Source organism: Jaculus jaculus, chromosome 15 (genome assembly GCF_020740685.1).
Source record: "Jaculus jaculus isolate mJacJac1 chromosome 15, mJacJac1.mat.Y.cur, whole genome shotgun sequence".
Lineage (NCBI taxonomy): Eukaryota > Metazoa > Chordata > Mammalia > Rodentia > Dipodidae > Jaculus > Jaculus jaculus.
In genome coordinates this window covers 3,882,562-3,898,453 of record NC_059116.1, presented here as the reverse complement: position 1 = coordinate 3,898,453, position 15,892 = coordinate 3,882,562, and the positions used below count along the sequence as shown (strand labels likewise).

The 15,892-nt window shown below is 47.4% G+C and overlaps 1 protein-coding gene across 3 annotated transcripts in view; it reads right to left on the bottom strand.

Moving 5' to 3' along the window:
- Nedd4l (NEDD4 like E3 ubiquitin protein ligase) overlaps window positions 1-15,892 on the bottom strand; it is a 323,634-nt gene that overhangs the window by 38,866 nt on the left and 268,876 nt on the right. For all 3 annotated transcript variants that reach the window (XM_004654771.2, XM_004654774.2, XM_045134685.1), the window contains 5 exons: window positions 12,145-12,276; window positions 11,411-11,527; window positions 10,235-10,432; window positions 4,848-4,925; window positions 3,242-3,296 (listed from right to left, as the gene is read on the bottom strand). In XM_004654771.2, the coding sequence (XP_004654828.2) occupies window positions 3,242-3,296; window positions 4,848-4,925; window positions 10,235-10,432; window positions 11,411-11,527; window positions 12,145-12,276 (580 nt within the window). The remainder of the gene's footprint in view (window positions 1-3,241; window positions 3,297-4,847; window positions 4,926-10,234; window positions 10,433-11,410; window positions 11,528-12,144; window positions 12,277-15,892) is intronic.

The window sequence follows — 15,892 nt, the reverse complement described above, 5'->3', positions numbered from 1 at the left end:
GCCCAAGTCAGGGACCTGGCCACATCCTCACCTCTCCTTCTTGGTGGTCATTGTAGACTCCATGTTTCTCTCTTTAAGAAGTCTTGCTGGAACATTCACCTCGATTCAAGACTTCCTCTACAGGTCTGCCCTATGTTCTTTCTCAAAAACCATGTCTGACCAATGTCACTACCTTCTAGAAAAGACCCCTGGAGCTCCATACCATCTGTAGAGTGAACCTGGATTCCTACATGGGTGCCATGCCAGTCCTCTTTCCACACCGTCCACACAGAGCAGGGATGCATCCCCCTGAGCATGGCAGTCTGTGCACACTCAGACCCCTACGTGGACCTCCCTGTCCAAAATGCTCTCTACCTGTACCTACTCTTCAGGCTAAGTCCTGCTTGAAAGCTATCTGAAACAGTACCTATTCCACAAGGTCATCTTCGTCCTCCCTCAGTCCTTATGCCCCCAACACAACATGTAAGATGCCTGTGGTAGTTTGAATACTGAATTTTGAGTATACAGTAGGTAGGGAAGAGGTGTCCTCGGGGGCAGATCTACAGTGTTTTGGGGGCATTTCTGAGTCTAGCCCTTACTAGTTGTGTTTACAGCAGTTTGAGCTCTGGCGGTTTGTTCTTGCTGGTGGTGTTGGCTGTTCGTGATGTCTTTCTGCTTGGATCTATGAAAGGGAGCCAGAGTCTTCCATTGTTGGTGTTCTCCTGGAATTTGTAAGCCTGAAATAAAACCCTTCTCATAAGCTGTGTCTGGTTGAATGTTTGTCCTAGCAATGTGAAGCTGACCACATCGCTTCCTGGCACACTCACTGGACATGCCCTTGAGGACAGGGTCATTTATCTCTGTAACCCCTTGTCTGCTGCTAAACTCAGCCCAAGGATGAAACTGACATGTCGGGTTTGTAATGACCGAATAGCACCGATGATGAAATCAAAGTCCTTTTAAAACAATCTAAACTTTTAGAACTCCAAACTTTTCCTGTGGTCACAGTAAAGACCAAATTCATAACTAAGTATTGTCAACAAATGAATGGATGGTGGTCCATTATTCATTTTTAAAAAAAAATTTTAAAGGACTTTTCCCTTTGAGACATTAAACTTTAAGTAAAAGGACAAGAAGGAAGCAGAAAGATGGGAAACTAAGCCAGTCTAGCAATGGCTAATAGGTTTGGTAAGTCTAGGGGCAGAAATCCCTAGAATTTTCTTTGCTAACTCTTGTATTTAGGACATTGCTAGACACAGAATCTGTAAGAAAAATGACATCCTTCCCAAGAAGGCTAGAGACTTTCCTTCTAGGAGTTTCTTTAATTTTTTTTTTTTAAATTTAATTCTATTTATCCATTTTGAGAGAGAAAGTGAAAGGGGGAGGTCAGATAGAGAGAACGAGTGTGCCAGGGTTTTCAACCAGTATAAATGAACTCCAGATGCATGCACCTCTTTGTACATCTGGCTTATGTGGGTGCTGGGGTATCAAACCTGAGTTCTTAGGCTTCACAGGCAAATACCTTAACCACCAAGCCATCTCTCCAGCCCTCTTCAGTGTTTTATTCCAGGACTGAGAGACATGAAAGATCACCAACAAATGTCAACCAAATTAATCAACTGTCTAAACTGCAGACTGATGTGGAGCAGTCACTGCTTCTGAAAGTGAGTCCTTATGAAAACAGGGGCTCCTCACCACAGCTAAGGGAGTCTTACATGTCATCATCCACCATGAGAGAGCCCTGCTCTGAAGAATCCCCAAGGATCTGAGAAAGCCGCTCTGAGAGAGTCAACGACTTTATGCTTCTAGTGTAGAGTTTTTAAATTGTACTTATTTTTATTTTTAGAGGCAAAAGGGGAAGTAACCTTCTCCCCCAGTTCAGAAAATTCTCAGAATTAAGAAAAGAGCATAACTGAGGGGAAACAAGGCACGCACAGAATTTTAAAACATTGACAGCAGCAATCTTGGCTCATGGGAACATTACCAAAAGTACCCAACTTAGTATTCTTTCTGATCAAAGACAAAAATGAAGTCTATGTGTCTTAAAAGAACTGATTTCAACCCAAGGGTAGCTGTGCCTTCTAAATGCTTCTGCCTTAGGCTGGGCCTTTTGTTTGATTCAATTTGAGAGAATCCCCCATATCGTCATGTCTGAAAAGCAACGTTCTGTGAACAATGTGCCTCATCCCTGGTGACATGCAGAGGAGCTACCGCACCTTCGAGAGCCTTGAGGCTGGTGTTCGAGAGCACTCACTTCCTGTGGCTGGGGGTGGGGGGTGCCACAAGGCCCGTGTGTAAGAGCACTTCTGGGGAATGAGAGAGCCACGAGGCCCAAGGCCCTTGTGTATGAACCCTCCTAGTGGCCAGCCTTCTCAGCAAGGGGCCATCACAATGCTGGTTTAATTAATAAACTGGAGGAGACCTGGCACTGACATCCTGTTTATGACCTAATGGAAAAAAAGCCAAAATATTTCTAAACTATACATGAGACTGGAACTTTACATCTATATGAAGCCTTCTCTTAAACCTTCTTTAGCCTTTCTTTTAACTTTTTTTTTTTCCAGAAAGTTCAAGGGCTACATAGATATTCTATGAGGAACAAGCCACCTCCAAAACAAAACAAAAACACACTCTTACCCTCCCCAAACCCTCTGCCTAAAAGCAAACATTTATTAGTTTAACTTTTAGTTGAAATGAGAATCCACACATGTATTTACAGGTGCTGAAGCATGTGTCTCTAGGAAATACACTACAGTTTCAGGAAAACAGCTACATATATAGATTAGTGTGCTGCGTTCAAGAAAACATGCCATGAATAGAAAATAAGGTCAGAATGGGCATCTTGCCTTAAGACCTTTGAAGACAGTGCTTGGGAAACATATGTGGCTGAAAACACTGTGCACACATGGATTTTTTTAAAAAACTAAATTATTACTTCTAATCTTATTTTCTATTTTGAGAGTACATTTATTAAAAGCGCAAATGTCAAGGGATTGTCAACCAAAAATTGTTTTTTTAATTAAAAAAAAAAGTTAATAGGTCACAAGATCAAGTTGGGTGAAAGCTTGGTAGGGCTACTTTGAGGCAAACTTGGGGTGAGGAAGGCACAGTACCGTACGAGGGCACTGCCTCTCTGGTATCATTCTCTCCACATAACACCTGGCTGCCTGGACAGGGAGTAAAACAACAGAGGTTCACCATCGCATTTGGAGTCCCCCTCCCCGCTCCCCACCGCGTCGCACGCAGAGCAGGCCTTACTCACTGTGGTCAATGTAAAACGTGCGCCCATCCAGGTGAATTCTCTCTTCCCAACCAGGCTGGTATACAGGGAGGGGAGAAAGAAAGTACAAACATGGTTAGCAGTTTCAAGTGCAAGGAATGTTTCAAAACTCTACGACCCCACTCTTTGCTCTCTCCTAGGGAAATCTTTTTTGTTATTATTATTTTTATTTATTTTACAGGCAGAGAAACAAAGACAGAGAAGAGAGACAGAGACAGAGGGTGGGGAAGGGTCACGCCAGGGCCTCCAGCCACTACAAACGAACTCCAGATGCATGTGCCACTTTGTGCATCTGGGTTTACATGGGTAGTGGGGAATTGAACTGGGGTCATTAGACTTTGCAGGTTAGTACCTTAATACTGAGCTATCTCTCCAGCCCTCCCTCGGGCAATCTTGACACTGCAAAGACCCCCAACACAGACATGCTGACTCGTGACCATGCTAGCAGCAGGCACAGGCTCCAGTGTCTCAGAGGCTGTCACTGTGTGAAGGACACAGGGGGCATCTCACATGCTCAAGGGGACCTCAGCATAACATGGGGGAAAAGCTAAGTATGAAGAATTCTTTTAGTTAAATACTGAGCAGGTGCCACAGGGAAGGCGGGTGAGTGCTCATTTAAACGTGTGGCATATAGTGATTTTTTTCTGTGTCACTAAGTGGTCGAGCAACCCAATGCCATGTGCTTTGCTGGAAACTCTCGCTGTTCAATCTTGGGAAGTTAAAGATTTGGATAGTTCTTTGTAATTGTGAATTTTATTGTGTGAACATACTGGTCATATTCCCACTGGTTATAATAGCCCCTTCTCCTCCTCTTCCACCCCATGGGACCCTCCTCTGTGGAGTTAGTGGTATTTACTGTTGGGTCATGAATACATGAGGTTGGGGGGGGCAATGCCTCAGGATTCTCCTTCCCACTTGTGGCTCTTACATTCTTTCTGCCCCCTCTTCTGAAATATTCCCTGAGCCTTGGAAAAAAATAAGATAAAACACAAATGTAATCCCCTAATACTCTCCCTGCCCCACCGCAAAAACAAAACAAAGCAAAAAACCCAAGACAATACACAGTCTTAAAGACCAGCCCTGCCTTCCAAGGTTTCAATCAAAACACAGTATGGACCAAAGGATGCCAATCTTCCAAAGAGAATAAACTTGTACAAGAGATAGATTTGTAAGCAATTTCCAACAAGATTTTTTAAATCTTCAACTATTTGCTAGGTTAAATGCTTAGAGGACGTTTCTGTGAACATGTAGCTTTTGTGACATGGTTCTCGTGCTGTCTGTCTGCAACTTGTGACTAAAGCATCAGGTGCTACACCACAAAATGCACGCACGCTGCTCATACTGACGTCCGTAGTGAGGCCCTCTTGCATGGCCTAGTTCAAGGACTGTCTGCACCAGAAGTTGGCAATTCAGAAGCTTCTTTTACAAGGACTGGTGTCCTGCACACTGAAGTGTATTGTTACAAATCCCAACACCCAATCCTGTGAAGGAGCAGAGCCATGGGAGCTAGGAAGTCTAGAGGAGATGCCCAGGCCTTGCCATCAACCCTGAGCAGACAGACCACTGCATGTGCCTTTGGGCTACTCACAGGCAGAGGGCCCAGGTCATTGGGGTTCAAGGATGCTTTTGACCGCATGTGAACTGGAAATTTCAGCCGTGGATCTTCCTGCAAGAAAACAAGTAAAAGGAAGCCATCAGGAGGGATTCGCTGGGTGTTTGGTGCTGACCCTTTGTTCGTCCCTCCTGGAGTGGAGTGTACCAAGCACGTGGGCTGCCTGTGCACGGAGAGGGAAGCAAGCCTGGCTGCCATGTCTCAGCAAAGACCTGCTGCTCCTGTGCATGGCGACGGGATGGGAGACAGCATCGCTCAGGCAGAGGCTGACCATTTCCCCAAGACCAGGAGAAGGCCAAGAGGGAAAGGACACCATGCTGGAGCACGTGGCGCCTCTGTTCCAGAGAGGGGGTGCGTGCTGACCCATCTTCCTCTGTGTCCTGAAGCACATGCTCCTCAGTAGGGTGCTTCCCGCATCCCCGAATCTGCCTGCCTGGGTCCGTTGGAGTGGCTGCTGCCAAGGCAGGCCACCACATCGCGGGACATCACCCATGGCACCACAGAACTTGACCAAGACACCCTGACCAAGGTCTGCCGCCAAGGCTCTCATTTCTGTCTCAGTACAGAAGTGGGTGAGAGCTGCTTCTTCTCAAGTGCTCTGCTCCACCAGGACCCAGAGGCTCAACGACAGAGAACATACTCTGACACCCTGGGTCACGCTTTATGACTGACTCAGAACAGTCGGCCACATGAGCTGGCGACAACCGTGGTAAGGTGGTTCCTTTTTCTGTAGATAGGGAAGTGTAATGTAAGAGACTCAGTTTCCTAAACTGACTGGCCCAACCATTAGGATCCAGGGCCCAGGAACTGTACTTTATTAACATACATGTAATTGTAATGTGATGGAACTTAAGAGAATCCACATCTTAAATCTCTAGAGATGCGAAAACAGGTGATAAAACCCAGACTAACTCACTGTTAACCCAGGTAACACAGTATCAGTCTCAGATTACAAAGCAAAGCGTCATTCAATTCTATTCAGGCGCTGCTGCTGTCAGATGGCTGAGAAGTTTTGTGCCTCAGTGGTTTCAAGTCGCCAGTAAAAGCCTTGGTATCACTGGATTTTAACCAGGAGATGGAAATTGATCCATCTAGCTATAATGCATGTATGTACATACACATATGGAAATAACAGGAATTTTAAAAAAGAGCATAAGTAATGTGATCAACCTTTGCTCTCAGCACAGCAAACTTTGGGTTGAAGAAATAAATCATTTTAGCATTTTTGATGACGGTTGACTCTGAAGCTAATCTATATTTTCTAAAGGCCTTTAAGATGTGGTTTCAAATAAGTCCATGCTTCTGTAGTATGTTGCAATATATACACAGCTATGCTGGACAGACAGGTGATTTTAACTGGTTAACTATGGAAAGAAAAAAGGCTTATGGGAACCTCACAAAGCCTATCTGTCCAACACTCACTCGGCTGGAACAGGTGATGCCACAGCTGCCAGGGACTCTTAGGGCCCAGGTAGCCAATGGTGAGCTCAGGATTACAGGAAGCCTGCGAGGCACAGTGAACACTGTGGAAGAGGGATGGAAAGAATGGAAGAGCCAGAGGACGGACATGAACTATCAGCTCCTGAACCTGAAGTGGTCCTTGCCTTCATGACTTCACAGTGATTGTCATTAGCTGCATGGTATCTGGCCCATCAACACTGTTGGGGATGGCCGAAGATACCCCCCCCCAATAAAAAACCCACATTATAACTGAAGAGGACCTAGTTGGAAAGAAGGGGATGGAAAGGGCGTGGGGCTGAGAGAAGGCAGCGGAAGGGGTTTATGATCAAAATACAACAAAGTTAAACGTAAAAGCTCTCCTCACACAAGGACAGCCAAGTCTTGGAGTCACACTTATTCACTTGTGCAAGACAATCAGCTCTTTTGGCAGAAAGCCCATGATTCAGAGAAGACAACAGAACGATGATGAGATTAGAGAAAAGCACCCGGTCCTCAGGGTGGGGCGCGGAGCAATGAATATTAAACAGGCTCGGCTTCACAAGACAGCTTTGCATGGTAACCCGGATTTCACTGGGTGTCAGGCCAGGGGCTGAAGTGTCAGATTTTATCATCATCAAAATAATGACTGCAGCTGCCATGAGTCCATCTCTGAGGAGTGGGTGGTGGCAACCAGAGGAGCACATGCCTCACAAGTCCCTTAACAAGCCCAGGAGGAGGCCTCTCCATCGGGGATGGGCAGGTGGCACGGCAGCCATGTCCCAGCGGTACAGACTAGTCTGGGATGAAGTCCGGCTGCAGTACTAATAAGGTCTTTAGAGACAGGAATATAAATGATTCAGGTCCATTAAACATACTTGGCTGTCCCTCTTTATCCCGCAGGGTAGATAAATTTCATTTTTTTTGAAAGAAGGGCTCCCTAATTAAAAAATATATAAATACAGGCATATTGGCTGGTTCAAACAAAAAAAAAAAAAAAGAAAAAGAAAACAGCTGTGTTCTCCATTCCCCCCTCCCCCTTTATCCTTTCTATCCTGGAAGAGACCAGCAATCACACCTAGGCTGCAGTCAGTTTTATTAGTTTGCACTTGGGCAGCTGTAATTTAACTTAAGATGGAACTTGTGTTGTTTCAAAGCCAAGCTAATGTTTGGTGCTGTGAAAACCATGAACACACACATGGGCTAGAAGAGGAGCAGAAGTCTTGGCTGACCCGGCCACACGCTCCCTGATGGCTGACCTAGGTGGGACAAAGCCACACCCCCTTTCTAAAACATGTGGTCAGGCTGACCTAGGTGGGACAAAGCCACACCCCCTTTCTAAAACATGTGGCCAGGCTAACCTAGGTGGGGGCAAAGCCACACCCCCTTTCTAAAACATGTGATCAGGCTGACCTAAGTGGGAGCAAAGCCACAGACGCTTTCTAAAACATGTGGCCAGGCTCTATTCTGTTGGTCACAGTCTTCATTAGCTGTGTGTATAAATGGCTCGAACTTGTAAATATGCCTTGAATCGACTTTTACTCTTCTAATGCATGCAAGCGACACTGGCCTAAAATGTTTCATGTTTCCCAATGACATGCAAGACATCCAACGGAATGGAGTGGGAAGAAATATTTTCATTTTTTCCATCCCACCCTATCAGTTTTCCCTCTTTTTTTTCTATTATATTCTAAAAAGAACTGCATTGGTCTTTCACTTGCTTAGTTTGTTTTTTTTTAAACCATCAATTTGAAACAGATTTGGATCCACAAATGCTCCTCACTGTGCGCGGTTGCTCTGTCCTTTGGAAGATGACCCTATGTTGCACAGTGAGACTGCGGCACGGGCTTTGTTTGGATGAGAGATGGGGACTGACTGGTGTGGTGTTTGCCCATGAACGGAAGCAGCTGGAGGGCTCTCCGACAGCCGCAGAATACCACCATGTTGTTTCAGTAAGTTAAAATTCCGAACCAACAAACTAGTGAGAATGTGGGTAAAAAGAGCAACAACTGGAATTGAAGCTGGGTTTCAGTCAGCACTGAGGCTGGCAATGAATAAAGGCGGTGCTGTTTAAAATAAAACCTGCCCAGCTATGCTTGGGCTGCAGTTGGGGCGTGAAAGGCTGTGAAAGGTTAGGGGATTTGATTACTAAGCTAGTTCACATTACTAAAATCATAGCTTATGTTGGCAAGCCACAATGGCTCCATGCACTAATCCTCTGACTTTTATAATGTTTACCCCAATTTCTGGAGCTCCAATTTCTGGCTGAGGGGTTTGGAACTCCAACAGTGCTGTGGAAAATGGGAAAAGCAGAGGGACAACCCATTTGGGTTCTGTGTCAATAACAACAACAGCAAAAAGACCCATAAAGCAATCTCCACAGCCCTGTTTTCCAAAGTGTTATCTGTCTCCTCTTCTCCTCTGGCCCACAAACCTGTAATACTATCTTCAGGCTAAAAGGTGAGTCCAACAAACCTCTGTGTCATTATCCACCTTGGGAGTAGTTATCAGTTAACCGAATGAATGTCATCACATCAAGATGGTTAAGTGCTCTTGGCAGGTGAAGTCAATTCTTTGACTGAAAAATAGGAAAAGCTTTGCAAGCAGGTGTCATTTGAGGGGTGTCTAGAAACGTGTGGCACTTCTGATTACAGTACATTGGGACTGGGTGATGGCAGGTATTAGCATGCAGTAACAGGAGCCAAGGATGCTAAATACCACCTTGCAGTGAAAGGCACAGACATGCCCTGGGTGCCGCGAATGTCTTCACAGAGACACACTGCACGCCCTGCACTTCGGTGCACAGGACCTCAGGGGCACCCTGACTGCTCTCTAATCACTGCTGGGCGGTGATACCACACCACGGGCCAAGTGTAAATAGCCATGAAGGTCACCTTGCTCAAGGCCTCTTCTTAAACTTAATGCTATGATTCTGTCACCTGGACATCTCTCTCCTAGAAGTGGGAATTTAAAGTGTGTGTGTGCGATGTTGACCCAAGACCATAGAGCTTGGGCCAGGGACAAAAGACTCAGGCAGCCTTCCCATTAGTTCTAAGCAGGCAGCCCAAATGCTGGGAAGGCCTAAGTTAATCTCAGAGCTAACTCTAGCCAGACGATCAGGTGGGACGGGCAGAAAAATCAATTACACAGCAGTAATACCACCCAGAAATGAGAAAAACCATCTCTGCTGAATTATAAGGCTAGCGATGACATAGTAGAAAAAAATAACTCTATGCGACCTTTAGAAAGCACCTACACACTTGGATAAAGAGAATAAAGAGCTGACCAAGGGACACAAAGACAGGCAGCTATTTTTGCTTAAGCTCACTTTGCCCAAGTTAAAACAATACTCAGGGTCTCTTGCATGTGTGATTCGGGAGCACAGAGGAGATCAGCAAGGAGAGAGAAGCCACATTCACTGAGAAAAATGATGAGATTAACAACTAAGTTATTCCACCCAGCTTCCAACCCAGGAGGAAAGACTACAAACGAAATGCAGAAACACAAAGAACAGAAAAGTGACAAATCAAAGGAAGGCAATGTCAGTAACAATGCAAAAAGAAACGGATGGAGAAATCATTTTTAAAAGATGGCAATTCTGAATGACATTATAAAAAAGAGTATGAGATGTGAGGCAGAGGCAGTGACTTCAAGCCCCCTTCCCCCAGCACAGTGGGTTATTAAAACTAGGGCTCTCCAAACAAGCCATGAAGAAGGGCAGGCCGAGCTGGCACAAGCACTCTGGATGCCCAGAGATGCCAGTGCCCACCGGCCCACACGGGTGAGAAGACACAGGTGAGACAAGACCCTCAGGAGACAAGCGTCATGGGTTCCTTTCCAAGAACCGAAAGTACTGAATCAGGAAAGACAGGAATTAACCAGACCTTGTGGTGAAAATGGAACCAAATAAAAAGCAGCAGCCTTACCCATGTTGTAGTCTTTGTGTTATGGTCAATGAAGAAGGGCCGGCCGTTTGGAGCTATCCGCATCTCCCAGCCAGGCGGCAGGAAGCTCTGTGTGACTTTGTGTTGTGGTTTGGGGGAGTTGTAAGGTGATGGCTGAGGGGACTGTGGATTGGAAAGGGTATCTTTCACAGCCCGGCGTATGGGGGAGTCCTTGGCACCCTAAGGAATAATAACGAACATTAGAACTCTTCACCACGTGCTATTCCAATGTGTCAAAATGTACTGGGGTACCGTAGGAAGCTCCTCCTCAGAGACGAACAAGGAGGAGGCTCTTAAAAACCCTCTTTCTTCCTTTACAAATCAGTCTAACTTGACACCTTTTTCTGTTGGTTAAGCACACAACAATATTAAGTACTCATAACTCAGTACCTGCCCCAAATCCTGATTTATGAATGGAGATTTTTTTTTATATGAAGTAGAGAAAAATTAGGCCCTGGTCTTAATGAGCTCACAGTCTAAGGAAGAGATTGCCAAGTTTAAAGCCCAGAGAGATAAACCTCCAAGCAATGGAGTCAAGGACCCGAAATGACCGTCGTGACCCCCGTTTCCAGCAGCGTCTACAGAGCTCTCATCCACACCCACGGGGCAGCGGCGGCTTGTCTTGGGGCGAGGAGAAGCGCATGGCCGCCTCCAGGGCGCCTCAGGTCGGCACTGCCGCGCTGGTGATGCTCAGGGCTGGGACCCGGACGGCACCCACGAGCAGATGGCCAGCTGTGACAGACGGACGCTCTTGCCCACAAGAACACACACCACACACATGGGAGACCCGACAGGTCGAAGAAAGGAAAATGACCGAGGTGAGAAGCTCAAGATAAGCACTGGTAGTTGAAAGCATCCCCACAGCCTTCTCATGAGGTGCCGGGCTGTAAGGGACCAAACACGAGAACGGGAAAGGTTCTGCGAAGAGATGCCCACAGCCGGCACAAGTCACCACACAGGTGTCAGCCAAATGAGGATGATGGGACGGGGGAGGGGATGGTCCAAGGGTGTTAGCTGGGTGAGACAGAAGCATGAAGACAGCCCTCACCACCGACACACAGCTGGTCAGGGAGGAGGTGGCAGGAAAACGGAAGTCCGAGAGGAAAGGAGAAGCCACAGGACAGCGGTGACCCCGGTGAGAGGAGGCCGCCTGCTCACCTCCAGCGGGGCGGATAAAGTTACTGTTGGCGAGCTGAGACTACGAGGCCGCCGGATCTGAGGCTCGATTAGGTGGTTGTTACTGTTTGTGGATCCCGAGACACCGTCTTCTGCGAGCTAGCGTGGAGGCAAAAACAAGTTAGCTTCACACGAGCGTGTCCCCGCGTGGGGTGACAGCGTGCGCCAGACACCCCAGCCCGCACAGCGGTGGGGAGGGCGCGCCTCTCTACAGCACGGAGGAGATAACCAAACCTAATCGCGGGGTGGGGGGAGACGGGGAGACACACTCAGGAGAGACAGGATGAATCACTGGTCTGTGTTAAAGCTAGCCGTAGGGGTAAGATGGTGCTGGTGGAGGAGGGGAGCGGAGGTGGGAAGGGGAAGACCTACACAGCGTCATGGGTCTTCCTCTGCCATATGACTCATGTGACATTAAAATGAATATATCAGTGGACAATGATTTGAAGGCCAGAGTCTTTCTTAGGGAGATATAATGATGCATGTCATCTGTAAGAATCTTTTAAATGCAGGCTCTGCAGAACACAGCATGTGTGTATATGTGTGTATGTATGTATGTATATAATGTGCGTATATATAAATACAATCATATATACATATATATATGTATATGTGTATATATATGTATATGGATATAAAAAAATCAGGGAGAAGACGTGAGCGTGCACATCGGCAGTGACGGCCTGCGGTCTTCGGTTGCGTGACGAGCTTCATACCTGCATGATCGGTCGAGTCCACGTTGTGGTTCGATTGTTATGATTAACATAGTATGTGCGTCCCTTCGCATCTTTTCTTTCTTCCCAGCCTGAAGGTAGGCCCGGCGTGGTATGTACATACGCCACGGATGGCTGTTTATGCAAGAAATCATTATTATTTCATAACTAGCATTTACTTCCTGACCAGTTTAATCAAATAACAGACATCCAAGATAATTACACTTTTTTTTTTCTGGGCAAGATAGATGAATGTTGTTTGTATAAAAAAAAATCCAAAGAGTGTCTGGAAGTTGCCCATAGACTCCCCAGGGCTCCCACTTTGCTGTGAGAGGAGACACACAGCTGAGAGCAGCCCCTGCTGTCACAGGCTTGACTCTCGGACCCCGAGGTCTTCAACACAAGCATCGTCACTAAGGTGACTGCAAAGAAAGAAACGTGGTAACTGACTAGTCACTAGTCATGGACAAGCCATGCAGATCTGCCAAAGACTGCAAATGCCCCACATGAGCGCCCATGAGAGGGACGCTGGGGACACTTCCTTCATCTACCTGTCGCAGAGACAGACAACTCCACTTCCCTAAGATGTGGATCTCCCTCAGCCGGGGGGACCAGCACATAACGGCATAGAACAGCATAGAATCACCTTGCTTGGAGACTTGCACCCCCACACTGAGATATAACCCCAAGAGGCACCGGCATGTCTATGTGCCCTAGCCTAGGAGGTCACCTGACCACTTGGCGGAGGGATCCCAAGGTGCCTCCCACCTGAGGACATCCTTTCACCAGCCTGCTGTCACTGAGTGGGTCCCTTCAAAGGGTGAACAAACCAAGGGGCTGCCTGTGGGTGTAGGGACATGCCCACTGGGGAGTAACTATCTGGGTGGCACAAATCTGACCACAGAGGATTGCCAGCACTTTGGCTTGTAAGAAACTGTCTGAGAAGCGCAATACGGATAGTGAGGACCTGTCCCTGGCGCAAGGAGATGTCCAGGCCAGGGTGGTCTGAGGAAGGCCTGAGGCCTGGCCCCTGGGAAGTGGGGCTCAGAGAGGTGACGCCAACCAGGGCCGTCAAGGAGACAGGAGGAAGGTGAAAGGAGGGGGTCCAGCTATTTTAGGAGTTGCCTTCCCTCACTGTGGTCTTCCCGGAGCTTCGAGGGTCTCAGCAAGTTCGGTTTGCTTGGAATTAGGCAAGTGTCACGTTTCTCTTCCTGTCCTTACCCCAGTTTTTCTGCTTGCTATGAACAACGTGGTTTGATGAAGAACATGGAAGAACAGGTCCCCCCCCCCCACCTTCCTGTGGGCCTGGGACCCTTAATGAGAGAACACATGTCACAATAGTTAGGATGTCACTGGAAGACCCCACAGCCTGCTTCCCAGGCCCCAAAAGCACACTCCAGTCACAAACTCCCTTCAGAACTAAAAGGGCGGCCAGTCATTTCTAAGCCGTGGTCATGAGGCCAGGGGAGATTTTGTGTAAGAAACCCACCGACTGGACATCACCAAACATAATCTTTTCCACACAAGTCCTAAGAGTACCTTAAGATCCAGGTGTGCAGATCCAACAAAAAGAATCATGAACTCACAGACTTAAGCTTTCCATGACCACCAAAGACAGGCCGAGGTGGCGACAGCCTGAGTGAAGGACAGTAACAACAGAGCATGGCCTCCAGGGGCTTCCACCTGGGCCTCCTAAAGCCCGCTCCAGGCCAGGTGGGCGGCCCAAGGTACAGCCTTCACTCAATCAGCACCACTTTGGTCTTCGATGACCAAAAATCCTTCGACAACAAGGAATGCTAAGTGGTGTTTGTTATTTTTCTCTCTTTCTGATGAGTTATTCTTTGAGAGAAAAACAAATTGACATGTTCTCAGAAAACTCAGTTCTGGTAGCCCTGAGATAATTTTCTACAACTCTAGAATTACTGGAAAGGAATTTACTTATGAGGCAACTGACAAAGCACAATAATCTGGGTATGTCATGGACAAGCTCTGAACTGAATTCCACGCCATACGAATTTCTAGCTGTCAGCTCACTTGCAGGACTGATCAGTTTGTGGAAAATTAGGAGCGCAGCACAGAGAGCATAGACCTGGGTTCAAATGTTCATCCCCTTCTTCTGGAATCAAACGGGCAACTGGTCGCCTCGCCGCATCTATGCAAGACCGCGTTATGGAAATGTTCCTTTACAGCGTCCTTTCCAGACGAACATGCGACAACAACCCGTGCCTGTGGTTCCACTTGTGATTCAAAACGTGGCCTGCTCCCAGCACACGTAGCTTGTAAGGAGACGACTGGCCTTCTATAGACGGCTCCATGGAAGAGGCTCAGGCTTGGGGTCAAATCAGACTTTTACTGCTACGTGGCTGACGGACAGCATGCTGTAGACCACCTCAAGAAGCAAGCTAGTTAACCTGCTGGTTAGCTGCGCTAACTCCGCAGTTCATCTGCAAGCCCACACACATGGCTGCATTTGATGATGTCCAACAGCCACGAATTACAGCCTCAAGGTGGCCGGTTGTGTTTCAACTGAAACCACCTCAGTATGCTTTGACAGAGGCCGTGACAGATTCTGCAAGACTCACTCAGATCCACCCTGCCTGTCCTCACGGGCCCTTAGTGTATATTTAGACTCTCTTTAGTGAAGATCAAAGGGCTGAGCCATCCTCTCCTTCTATGTCATAGGGAGGGCCATGGAGTAAGCAAGTTGCAGCAGCATGGAGTTTCTCGCTATAAATCAAAGGGCCGTGATTCCTCGGGCGAGAAGGGGGGCCTAGCCCTCATGCTGCAAGAGTAAAGCCCTCCACAGAAAGACAGTGACCATCGCACAGTGCATGGCGCCTGGATGGCCATCACTGCGGGGAATTATCCCAACAGTGTTTCATTCCCTCACGCCCCCGAGCAGGAAGCGATGACGAGACTCTCCGGGAAGTTGCTGAGTGTGAGCACTTCATGCTGTTTTATTTTCTAAGAAAGACGAAACAGCGCACGCGTGCGTCTGTGCCTGGGTGTACATGCATGCTTGGGAGCCAACAGAGGGGGAAGCAACATGAGCTGTCGCGGGGACCTTCGGCCTGGGCACACTCGTTAAAGTGAGGTGGGTGGAAAGTTGCAGGGTGGAGAGGTCACAGGGAAAAACAATGCTCAGAGACAGAACGGAAAATAGAAAGTCCAGAGTGATTGCGACAAGGGGTCAAGGGTGGATGGAAAATGGACCCCCAACCCCATCTAGGAACTGAGACAGTGAACATTTAGGAACTATTGTGGTCAGCCTTTAAAAGACAAAACCCTGCTGAAGATGTGGCTCAGCAGTTAAGGTGCTTGTCTGTCAAGCCTAATGACCTAGGTTTAATTCTCTAGCACCCAGATGCACACAGTGGCACATACATCTGGAGTTCCTTTGCAGTGGCTAGTGGCTCTGGCACACCCATTCTTTCTCTTCAAATAAACAAATAAAAATATTTAAAAAATTCGAAACCCAAACCTAACTGCTTAGGAATGGAGAACAGGAGACCATGGTAAGAAAACAGAAAGAGTTATTCCCAGGTCACTCTTGCCACAGAACCTCGGTTTACTCGACCATTTGCTATCATCCACCACCACAGTCCTCCAACAGTACAGGCAGGCTACATAGTCAGTGAAATGAGACAACTGATGGTGGCCAAGAGATGCACCTAGGACCCAGAATCATGCCCTGGAACTCTCCTCATAGAAGCCAAGGACCAGCTCATGCAGAATTCCCTGAATCCCGCTG